The 13414-nt window shown below is 29.0% G+C and overlaps 1 protein-coding gene across 1 annotated transcript; it reads left to right on the top strand.

Moving 5' to 3' along the window:
- Window positions 1-9717: 9717 nt before the first annotated feature.
- Window positions 9718-12557, top strand: LOC120281774 (abscisic acid 8'-hydroxylase 3). The gene is made up of 8 exons (XM_039288468.1): window positions 9718-10084; window positions 10184-10505; window positions 10644-10796; window positions 10889-11140; window positions 11245-11334; window positions 11440-11625; window positions 11719-11837; window positions 12316-12557. The coding sequence occupies exons 1-8, from the start codon at window positions 9882-9884 to the stop codon at window positions 12422-12424; spliced, it is 1434 nt and encodes a 477-aa protein (XP_039144402.1). The 5' UTR covers window positions 9718-9881; the 3' UTR covers window positions 12425-12557.
- The last annotated feature ends 857 nt before the right edge of the window (window positions 12558-13414 follow it).

Genomic DNA, 13414 nt, shown 5'->3' with positions numbered 1-13414 from the left:
CAAGAACAATCAATATAAATCAATAAAATCATATATCTAATTACAAGTTCATCATAAGTTTTCCCAAATCCAAATACCCATGGAAAGCTAAAGCTATCATGTTCACAAAGTTCATGATACAATCCATGAAAGAAGTCATAGAAATATAAATCTAATAGATTTTGTTGTTGCTTTAATAAATAAAGGTGAAGACCTTTCTCCAACCTCCCAATGCCTTACGAAATGTCACATGAGCGATAGTCCCTCAATTGCTTGAATCTCAACACAATCCTCCTCTAAAAGAACAATGAACCTCAATCCCCTCCCCTTTTATTTTGTGGCTCTTATATTGAACTCTAAAATTATGATCCACAAGGTCATTTATGCTCCTATGGATGAGGAGGATGGATGTATCTCAAATTGGACCTTCGAAAGTATGCTTGGGAGCACGATTACGCCTTTTAGAGCCATCCAATGGGTCAACCAAAGGTGGGGTGGGCGAAAGGGTGGTCATATTTAGAGATAAAAATTAGGATCCACCCTCTAATCATGTGTGGGGTGAGACGAGCCCATGGTTAGGCAATTTCCCTCTAAATTACTCCAAATAGCTCCAATATGCCCCTTTTTCATTCTTTTTGCTCCAAAAGGTCCTATAATCATTAAAAAGTATTTAAGCCACCAAATAGACTAGAAATGACATAAAATTACATGATAAATGTTGTAAATTAAATATAAAAAACATGTGTAAGTTAACACTCAACAACACGAGCAAGGCCAAGGAAAGTATCTATTCTCTGTCAAGCCATTCCAAGTTGATTTTGAAACAATATTTTATAAGTGAGAAAGATAAAGGAATGATATGTGTCTATAGTATTGATGATAGGATGCCCACATCAAGGTACTTGATGACCTTTACAAGGGGAGCCAACATCTTGGCATAGCAAATTATGAAAGTGCGTCAGCTTATTTAGCAGGAAGACAATATATACCGCATCCTCTGAAGTTTACAAGGAAACTTTATGGTGTGTTCTTCACTGAGATAGCCAAACTGCCATTCATCTTTATAAGAATTCAATATTTTATTCAAGACCTAAACATATTGATGTGAGGTTATCATTGGATCAAAGATGTGTTAAAATTAAAGATGTTCTTACTTGAGAAAACTTATATTGATGATAATGGTATTGATATGTTAACCAAAGTTTTAACTCAAGGGTAACTCTTGTTTTGAAGATACAAGGCAAGCTTTGTGGTACCCCTCACATAAGCTAGAGTGGGCAATTTTTGAGCTTGGGGTCTATCATATATAGTGACCCACTAGCCCACAATTAACCAAATAATTACACCTAAAAAAAATAATATAAAAAGAAAAGAAAAGTTTCTTTTCAGTGGATGCATATGTGCTTAAGAGAGCAAGAGAAAGAATTTGGAGAATAGGGAGATGTAGACCCAAAGAAAAAGAGAGTTTTGTGTCCATGATCAATGGTCATTTAATATCCAATCAAATGAAATTTCAATTACATAATCCTTCAACAAGCTCCACATCTATAAATTCCGATTTTTAGGTATGTTAATTATTGATGAGATCTTTTCAAATCCACTTCCATTGAAGTTGTAGTTTTTGGGGAAGAAATCTGTTGTGGACCCACATATGTGATTATCATCTAACTGTTATAGATAGAACTTTGTATTCCCATTATTTTTGTTGAAGATTATTCATCAGACAAAGTTTAGTGGTTTTTCTAATTGGATTTTCCACATTAAAAATCTTGGTGCTATGTGATTATTTCATTATTTTTTAAATTAATTTGATTGTTCATTATTATTGTTGCATGGTTGATTTATCAGACTTAATTTTAAAGTATATGAGGAAGTAAAAAAATTAATCCTGGTTATTTAACTGTGAGATTGGTGTAGTATATACTTATTTGTCTCTTACCAATATATTTTATTGTGAAAAAAAATTAAAAACATATTTTCCCAAAATCTAGTTGTTGCAAGAACATAGCACCGAACAGAGAAGGGTCACAATAAAAAGAAATTGATAATAGTACCACAAAGCAAAGCATACAAATTTTACATAGATAACCCTTAAATAAATTAGGATAAACACCATAGGAAAAGATAAAAGAATTTCACTAAGTGGGAAAAATTTAGGAGTTATAACCTCTTTGATTATAAAGAGGAAACAAGTCTCTCTTAAATTAGGAGAGACACCAACTCTATATTTTTCTCTCTCACTTTTCTTTTGCTATTATGAAATTCACCTTTCACTTGTTGAGTTAGAGAGCTTCATAAGAGGGAAACAATTAAGCCTTCGTCAGTCCTTAATTAATCTCAAATTTTACATAATCTCTTCATACACACATTTCTCACATTTTGTAGACTTGTAGTAGGTGAAATAGTCGGGTAGGTAAGTTGAAAACTTTGGCTAACAGTAGTAACATAGTAATTATTATTTGTTCTCAATAGAATATAGAAGAAGGCAAAATTGAATCTCTCTCTTAAATAAAGGATAAAATTATAATTGAACTTAAGTTTTGTTTGGATTGACTAATAAAATTAAATGCTTATAATATATTATAAAAAGCTACCATGTTTTGCTTTTGCTTTGTTTTTTGGGTGTTTGTGTATAATGTTGCTTGATAAGCATACTAAATTTTTTTTCTTGCTAGACTTGCTAGACTTTGTAACATAATTTAAACACAATCCATTCATTTCATGTTCCTTGATAAGCATGCTAAACTAACTTTTTTCTCTTTCCAGATAATGTTAAATTAAACTCATCCATAATTTTCATCATAATTTGGAATTTTGTGTGATGCTTGTTGGGGCTAGCAATAATAATGTTCGTACTTTTAGTATGAAGGCACTAGCATGTAACATGATTCAGACAGTGGCAGAACTAGAAATAAAATTAAAGGGGTGCTAAATTTAATTTTTTTTAAAAAAAACTTATCAATATGAAAAAATTATATTAATTCAAATTTGAGATTATAGCAGTCAATATTTTAAAAATAAAAAATATATATACCAATCCATATCTACATAATTAACTCAATTAACAAATCAAAGCAACAAATAATTCAATTAAAAAACAAATTAACACAAATTCACAATCTAAGTAAGTTATTCAATACAATAATTATTCAACAAATAATTTAATGAATAATCAAAATTTTCACAACAATTAATCAAACAAATATCAAACAATTTTTCATAACAAATAATTAACAAGTATCCAACAATTATTCAACAAATGTCATTTTTTTTTTTAATTCTTGAGATGGAGGGATTGCATCCTTTTAGGGTTTTTTATTTTTATTTTTATGCATTATTACTATTGTTTTTTTTTTACATTGATTTTTTAAAAAATTCATAATTATGTATTGATAAGTTTAGTAAAAAGTATATCTAAAATATAAAATTTAATAACAAAAATATTGCAAAGATGCAGCCATATTATTTATTATTATCACTCAATATCAATTTTATTTAATATAATAATTTATTGTTTTTATTTAATTTATTTTAAATATTATGGTGTAGAATTTAAAAAAATAAACCCTGTGTGATCACAGGTGCCATGTTTTTTTAGTTTTCAAATTCCATATGTGAATTAATTATTAATACTTTAATTATATATATATATATATATATATAATCATTTTCATGGGCCAAGGGGATACTCAAGCACTCGTTTGCCCCTTCCCTCCGCCTATAGATTCAGACACAATCCATGTATCAATTTTCATTAAAATGAACCTTTCATATTGTTGTGAATGTAATTATAAATATTTATAGCTACTTCCGTGTGACAAATGTGGTACATTTTACATGTGCACTGCATGCCTATTCCAGAGTGCAATGTGCACTTTCATAGCTCTAGAAAAAGGTATTTAGAACATGATAAACTCAATGATTGACATATTAACAAAGTTCATAATCAAAATAAATAAAGAACAACTAAAAACTAAAGCTTGGATATGAATCATCCCTAACCTTTTTATCTCCTCAATTCTCTTTCTTTCAGTCTCAAACCCTAGTCCCTTCTATGTCACACTTCTTAATGTTATAGCGCCTAGGTGTTACATGCTTATTTTAGTTGAAACTTGCTTCTTTCTTCTCCAATTAAGTGCTTTTGATATGTTTTTCCCTCAAATCGTTCTTCTTCTTTCCTACAATGCAAAAATAGTAAATTTGGGATTAAGATTGATTCAAAATAATTCACATTTCATTCATCATGAGTTAGAGAAAATCGATCTCATTGAGTGAAAATTATACTCATCAGTTTTCTTTTTCATATGTCCATATAGACTATCCATATAGCAATAAATAAGTTTTCCCAAGTTTACCCTTCATTTCAAATGTAAATCATGTTTAACTACTATTTCCACTTGTTCATAAATTGAAAAAGCATAAATGGGGAAATATTAAAACATAAAACACCATTTCAAGAGAGGGAATACAAAAGATAATGAAGGCAAAGAGGAAAATTAATGGAATTCTAATGGATTCTTAGATAAAGGTTATTATTGAAAGTTGATACTTTTTATAAATTTAAGATCCTTAACTAATTTTAACTAATTTTCCTAATTTGTGTGAATCATTTTAAGTGGACATATAAACATTAACTGAGGAAGTATATTACAGAGATCAATTTACATCATTCACTTAATTTGAGTAGATTTTAATTCAGTAATTGTATGAAGAAATTAGCTAATTTTGTTTAAAACTAGTTATTAAATTTTTCATATTACAATTGAACATATAAACAAATTGAAAACATTTTTTTTCTTCAAGTGAGTTAAAAAAAATATTAAGTAATGGCAATCTTAATAAAAGTTTTTCACAAAGTATTTTCAAATTTTGACTCAAAATAATATTAAGAGTTATTTTAAACTTGTAAATTTAGCTATATAAGAAGAAAAGTTAGTTATATTATATGATATTTGAAATCTTTATTTAAGTGTCTAACTAGCATGAAGTTTCAAATTCACGCATTAAGTGTTTTGCAATACCTATCCATATGAGAAATAGAATTGTTCTAGTAAGTGCTTGAATTGTCCAAATAATTTTTTTAGTGCATAAAGAAACTAAAAATTCTAAGTACTCAAATTATGTACTCCAAAAATCTAGATTATATATATATATATATATATATATATATATATATATATATATATATATATATATATATATATATAAACTGTGCTTATAAAGCTTGCTAATGGTTATGTTTTAATGCCATACACGATAGTAATTGTGAGAACCTAATATATAAGAATGGATTTTATAAAATGAAACCAAGAACAACCCAAACAACTACAATAAATTTACACATTCATCTGATAAACACTTTATTCGGGCTTATGAATATTGTTGTGATTGAATTATGTCATACTCTTGCAGAAAACAATTAACTATGATGTATTATATCTATTATCATTAAAGGCAAAGGATGTGACTTCCTAAATATTTATATATATCACTTATAAAGATTAACATGCACAGTTAATAATTATTAATTAAGTTAAGAAAGGGAGATTATTAGACTATGAGTCCCGCTTTAGTTAGAGGGTACCCCAATAAATGTCAACTCCTATCCCTTTTCATTAGTTAAAGACTACCACATAAGATAAAATGCAGCTAATATGTTTGAAAGAATGTAGAGTAACCATCTTTTAAAAGAAATGAAGGGAAGAAGAGAAACTAAGAGCAATGGGGAAGAATAAGAAAAGAGGAAATTTGAGGTTTTCTTCACAGTAGGCATACTCAGTGATTCTAGCCTCAAATTGTTCCTAGTTACACAAGCCACATCGTTGGTCTTGATATAGAGTTGAGTAGGCTGCTAAGTGATCTCTGCATCTTCTTCCATTTTATTTTTATTAGATTCTTCGTAAACTAGAGCTGCTCTAATATTTGTTTTGAGACAAATCTACAGTTGTAGATAGACTATATATATAGTTTGTGAACTTGAATATTTGTATATTACTACTAGTATTATATTGTTGTGATTTAGAGTAACTATTACCATTTAGTTTATGGAATTATTTAGTATATCAGTATTCTTGATTCTCAAAATGTAACACCATAACATTATAATTGTATGAAACTTATTTTTTTAACAATAAGCACATAGACTAGTATCAATGTAATGTCCATTATGGCTATTAAAGGAGAATAATAGACGAAATGGAATAGAAAAGAGACATGAGAATATTGTATAAGCTATCAATTATATATCTTTTCAATAATAATTCTTTTATATCTTCAACTAAAAATTTCCTTATATTGTGATATTGATTTATTAAATATGAGCTTTTTCTTCTATTGTGATATTAAATATGCATTTTCTTAAAATCTTCTAAAAGTTGAAAAAATTATATATAACAGGAATAGAATCAATTCTTGGTAATGTGAAATTATCTTTTAAGTACCTTTTTTATTTATAAACATAACTAATAAAGTTGTCATTAAAGGGGACAAAATTTCCAAACAAAAAATACCATTAACTTCTTCATACTCATAAGATTAACGAGAAGAAAAATGTTGTATGATTGTAGGGTATATATTTTGTAGTCTATGAACAAACTAATATGTTGATTATACCAAAACCAAAAAATACGAATAACTATTAACAAATTTTAAATGAATAGATGATCATTGAACATATCTATGTTGTTGTGCATATATGATATGATAGTATTTGCCTATAATTATTAGCAAGGACACATATATAGAGTATAAAAAAAAAATCATTTTTTAATATGGTTATTAAGTGATGGGGAAAAAAAGGTAATATGCGATTTTAGATGGTGGTGCGATAGTAACTAAGGCTAGTGCTAAAAAAACACAGTAATATTTAAGTTATTTTTTTTAAATAAGTGTACACATTAGAATTGACCGCATCTATTAATGATATAGCATGACATTAAAACAATTAAATCAACCAAAATTGTGTGTTATTGTGATCTACGAGAGGCATCCTCGCATTGATGGATGTATAAATTAAAATATAATAGCATTTTTTTTTTTCGTTTAACCAATAAACATATCGATGTTAGTTTCATTTGCATTATGAGATAAATGAAGAACTTGTATGGATTAGCTCATTTTTTTTGCCCAATAGTACTTCAGAAATAAGTTGAGCTCTTTTGGGATAAAAAATTATTGCTTCGATTGACTTTTTTTAGCATCTTAAAAAGGTTAAAAATAGACTTTCAGAAAAAATAATGCAAAGTATTGCCAAAGAAAAGTTCTAGAAGTGATTTTTAGGTTTTGGATAAAATTGCCCTTCGATACTTTTAGCAGTAGTATTTTCAAATCTAAGATACATCATATTAGGGAAACAAATAAAGTGTAATGTTACAAATGTAGTTGTTAATGTAGTTTATATCAATTTCGTATTCAAGGATTGGTAAAATAAAATAATAATAATTAAGCTATATTTAGCAATATTTGAAGTAATATAAATGTTGTTAATAAGACGATGTAATAAAAGAACAAAAATATTAAATTATAAATATAATACTCCACTATTATTTGATGTCTAAAATTAAATATATTTAAATATTTTCTTTGGATTAGTGATAAGCTAGTGCTAATGTGTTTGGATATTTTAAATATTTGTTAAATTGATAAATAAATTACTATTGTCAAATGTGTAAAATACAATATCATTATATTCTTCATTAATTAATAACAATATAATTACTGCATTCACTTAAGTAATAACCACAAAAAGAAAAGAATAGTAAAAGTAAAATTAAAGTATACTACTATAATAAATAAATAGCCGACTATAAAGAGTTGGGAGTAATAGCTTCTTGTAACTATACTAAAATTAAATAAACAAACTAATGTATAAAACAATAAAATTAAGTTTGTTTTTATAAGTGCACTGACACCAAAGTCATTTATTATCAGTAAAAAAAATAAAAATAAAAGTAACAATCAAACCATCTTAAACTCATATCTAATTAATATCAATAATGATATTACTTAAATATATAAAATATAAGAACATTAGGACAATTCTTATCAATAAAAAAAAATTATGTTATTATTTGTTATGCAATCATCGAATGTGATAAAATAAAATTTATTTTGAAGAATTATATAATTAATGACCATACAAGCGTTGTTACAAACATAAATCATAAAACAATTTTAACTTTTTCATAATCAATATGCAATGACAATTTTTTTAAATAATAAAAAAGTAACAAATAAAGACTAATAAATTTTTAATACTTGTGTAAAAACTTATGTCAGTTAGTTGTTGTAAATTAATATTATTGAATATGTAAAATAAAAGAGAATTTAATTTTAATTTTTTTATCAAACACAAATATAATTAAAAATTTTAATAAAAAAAATAAAACAATGGTAAATTATAAATTTATTGTGTGGTTACCTAGCATATTGTGATATATATATATATGACATTATGTCATTTAAGCTTTTATGCCATTTACAAGTTGAAGGAATGGATGCAACAACAAAATATATGTATCCTTTAAATTTTAGATGTTTAGATAACTACCGAGTAAACTATCATGGTCTTGCATGAAATAAAATAACTATTAATATTATTTTTAAATTTATGGAATATATGTAGTTTATAGGATAACCAAACATGGCAAAAAATACTATTAATATTTAAATACTTGTAAATCTATAAGGATGTAAATATTATTGAATGTGTAAAGCACAATTAAATTTATTTATTTTTATATTAATAACTAAAGAAAATACATAACATAAATATAATTAAATCATAAATACTCAAGAAAATAATGAATATATGATAGTTTTTTATGGAGTGGTAAACCTTATTTTTATTTTCAAAAATAAAAACAGCAAAATTTTATTTCCATTATAAAGTTCATCTACTATGAAATTGTTTTTTCAAAAAACAAGTTTTAATGATATAAAATAAAGATTTATCCAAATATTTGTGACATAATCAAATAAATAACTTACTAAATATAAAATATCAATAGTGAGTCAATTATGAGTCAGTATAATTTATATTTAGAATATTATATCAATATCGCATAATGCATCCAAGCCATTAATATATTATCTCAATAACATGCAGCACAGAAATAGTAAATTTAATATAAAAACTACATTTTATCTTTCCTTTATTATCTCAATAATATGTGGCACAAAAAAAATATATTTAAAATAAAAATTTTATATTTTTTATTAATATATTATATCAATATCATTATTTAGCACAAAGCAAATGATTTTTTTTTTTTTGGGAAAGAGGAGCGGGACGAACCCACTAAAGACCCAGGGACGTGCACAAGCCTCGGTGGAATAAATGGGGATGAGGCCGCGCTCACGTGAGCGCTGGAACCATCCATACACAACCACTATTCACAACTCCCAGAAATGTGCCCTCAGCCGAGAATCAAACTCTCACCACTCAGTGAGAGCTCTATCGGCGATCCGTGTACCAATAGACCCAAAGGTCGTTGGCCATACCAAATGAATTTGACAAGTTAAAAAAGTGGTGAAAGAAAGAATTTCTAAATTTAACTTTTTTTCCTCCCAACATTGACAGCAGGGGGGCTTACTCGGCATACAAATGATCAAAAATAGTAAAAAGTTAAAACATATGCGTTAGAAAATTTATTATAAATGAATTTCCATTCTTACCCCTCCCCCTCTCTCACTTCTATCTATATAAGTCCACCCGCTCATCCACTCCCCTCACCACCCTCACAACAAGAGACATCTCATCCTTAGCTATTTGCCATTTCAATCTCTTTCCCTTTTTCTCCCTTCTCTTCTCCTTCTCCACCAACTTCATCAACCACACCTCTCTCTCTCTCTCTCTCTCTCTCTCTCTCTCTTTCGCTCCATTTCTGAAGTTTTAAAAAGAGATGGAGATTGGCTATGGTATCATCTACACCATCCTTGTCCTCATCTTTGCAACATACTTCTTCAAGAGAAAGCACAAGGAAGAGGGTCAATTCAATGGAAAACTAAGGCTACCTCCGGGCTCCATGGGATTTCCCTACGTGGGTGAAACACTCCAACTCTACTCACAAGACCCCAACGTATTCTTCACCAACAAACAAAAGAGGTTACTATCCATCCATACTCTCTCTTTTCCCTTTTCCTTTCTCTCCTTGTACACATCTTTTTGCTTATCCTACTGTGTTGGCTTTCACTGTTTCTTCAGGTATGGAGAGATATTCAAGACTCATGTTTTAGGCTGTCCTTGTGTGATGTTGGCCAGTCCGGAGGCTGCAAGATTTGTGCTTGTGACACAGTCTAACTTGTTCAAGCCTACTTATCCTCGTAGTAAAGAACGAATGATCGGCCCCTCGGCGTTGTTCTTCAACCAAGGTGAGTACCATATGGGCATTCGGAAGCTTGTTCAATCATGTCTAGCTCCCGAGGCTCTTCGTGCCATCGTCCCGGAGATCGAACGCATCGTCGTCTCTATGTTGGAGTCTTTAGGTCATGGCCAAGTTATCAACACCTTCCATACTATGAAGAAGGTTAGTGTGTGTGTGTGTGTTTTTTTTTATGTGCTTGCTCATCTTGTTGATCATGCTTAATTTTTTTTTTTTTTTTTTTTTTTTTTTAATATATGATTGGGATTACTAAAATTTATTCATTTGATTATTGATATGTAGCTGTCTTTTGACGTGGGAATTCTCACTATTTTTGGTGGAAAATTGGAGGCAAGATACAAAGTAGAGCTCAAGAAGAACTATTTCATTGTTGACAAGGGTTACAATTCATTCCCCACAAACATCCCTGGCACCCATTATAATAAAGCAATCAAAGTAATCAAAGATATCATATTTATATGTAGTCCTATATATAAATGAAAATTCAGTTGACTTATTGATTGTTAATTTTGAATGTTTGACATTAGGCAAGGAAAAGGCTAAGTGAATTACTAAGTGAGATCATGAATAAGAGGAGAAAAAATGGGAAGGTGGAGAAGGACCTGTTAGGCTACCTAATGGAATCGAAAGATAACGGGAAAGGATCGAAGCTCAGCGATGAACAAATCTCCGACAATATCATCGGTGTGCTCTTCGCCGCACAAGACACGACGGCGAGTGTGCTCACTTGGATCCTCAAATATCTCGGCGAAGACTCGAAGCTCCTCGAAGCAGTGAAGGTATATTCACTTCATATCATCATCTTTGCATGCATGTATTGTCAAAGATAGCTCAAAAATTTGATGGTGACTTTCAAGCAAAGTTTGATCACAATTTCATGCAGGTTGAGCAAATGGACATTTACGCAACCAATGAATGTGGAAGCCAACCCTTGACATGGGCCCAAACAAGAGCCATGACACTCACAAACAAAGTATGTCCATTTTCTTAATTTACTGCCACAACAATACATTAAAACTATGTCCCACTAATTAGTTAATTGTCTCTTTTCTCTCCTTTATTTATCCTTTTGTTTCAGGTGGTCTTGGAGACCTTAAGGATGGCAAGCATTATCTCATTCACATTTAGAGAAGCGGTGGCTGATGTAGAGTATAAGGGCTTCTTAATTCCAAAAGGATGGAAAGTGATGCCTTTGTTTAGGAACATACATTACAATCCGGACTTTTTTGCTGAGCCGCACAAGTTTGAGCCTTCTAGATTCTCGGTATGTTTCTTTATGTTTTTATTTATATAATTCATCAAATTTTCTTTCATGTAAAATTTACTTAACCATTATTCACTTACAAACTCAATATAGAGTGCACCGAAACCGAATACATTTTTACCATTTGGAAGTGGAGTTCATGCTTGTCCCGGAAACGAGTTAGCAAAGCTTGAAATTCTCATCTTGCTTCATCACTTGGTAACCAAATACAGGTAAGTTTTAATTTTTATTTTTTTAATATATATATATATATATATATAAAAAGTGGTTATAGTGATGTGGTTGGATGTTTCTAAATAGAAGATTCCATGGAAGAAGCATGAAGGACTATCCAGACCAAATCTTTAGCTTTTGGCTATTTTATTCTGCACCTCTTTAGCCCACGCACACTTGAATTCATTCCCACTTGTTATTTTATTTTATTTTATTTTATTATCTTTTTTCTTAGTTTGTCTTTCTGCAATAAATTATATATATATATATATATTTCATTATTTTTAGTTTCATTTTGATAACTCACCTATCAATTTTTATAAATTGAAGCAAATTGATGAATTTTTATGGATTTGGACAACCCCACCTGAAAAGATCTCAAAAAAATAATTTTTTCTTATTTGTTTGAGCATTATGATAAATATCATATTAACTAATATGAATAATTTATTTACTTGTTTATTTATTTTTATTTAGGTTTGAAATAGTGGGGCCCAATAACGAGATAGAGTACAGTCCGTTTCCCATTCCCAAAGAAGGACTTCCTATGCACGTGTGGCGCAATGAACTCAACCATGGTGCTTGAGAGGTCCAGAGCACGCTCGACCAAGCCCACACATTGAACCTATTCGAAGTCAAGCAACCATTTTGGTCGTTATAGTTCTCCAATTTGATCACCAAAGCTCTGTACTCTCATTTTAACTATTTAATAATAAATATTTTATTAAAATCATTGTTTTTTGATTAATTAATTAATTAATAAAAAAATGTCAGTTTCTATATGATGTGTGTGTATGGGAGTGGGTCATTTGTGTGTGGATATGATATAAAATTTAATTTTGCATTTAATTGGTTGGAATTGGTATTTCATTCAATTGAGGTTGGAAATGGTCCTTTTAGGTTTGGGCGGTGGTCGGCTAGTTTCTTTTTATGGTAGAGAGAATGAAAAGAGATGATAGAGTGCCCTTGTTCTTAGGGTTAAGTAGCACACCGACCATTGCTACGTACCACCTTACATCAACCCTGTATTGCTCTTCTTTCCTAACTTAAGATTTCTCTAGAAACTTTTTTTTTATTGTGTATTTTTTATGATGGAAAGGATGTGGCTTTCCTGTAGCTTGTGGAAATATCTACTTTTTTTTTTTTGTTAAAAAAAAAGAAATATATTGTGTTGAATGAGGAATCTTTCTTCTCACTTTTTGGAGGTCAATTTGGCATTTAAAGTTCAAATTTTTCATTGACTTTTATAAGTTTAACAAGATTTAAGATTTGTTTCATTAGCGATTAGCCAAACTGATAATTAACTAAACAAGCTTGAATATTTTAAAAATTATGTTTAAAATATTTATTTGTTATCAATTTTAATTAAGTCAAAATATGATTAGCTCATATAAACATTTTCCCATTAAATCAAACTTTATATATATATATATATATTAAACAAACAAGTAACCTTACTTGCAACCAAATATGACCTTAAATCAATCATGCTAAGCTGCAATATGTATCCATCCTCTCTTGTTATCTTACCTTCAATTAATCAAGAGATTGGTGGCTATATGAACTTGATAATATA

Source organism: Dioscorea cayenensis, chromosome 18 (assembly GCF_009730915.1).
Source record: "Dioscorea cayenensis subsp. rotundata cultivar TDr96_F1 chromosome 18, TDr96_F1_v2_PseudoChromosome.rev07_lg8_w22 25.fasta, whole genome shotgun sequence".
NCBI classification, from domain to species: Eukaryota; Viridiplantae; Streptophyta; class Magnoliopsida; order Dioscoreales; family Dioscoreaceae; genus Dioscorea; species Dioscorea cayenensis.
The sequence above is the reverse complement of the archived record's forward strand: the minus strand, read 5'-3'. Positions and strand labels throughout refer to the sequence as shown.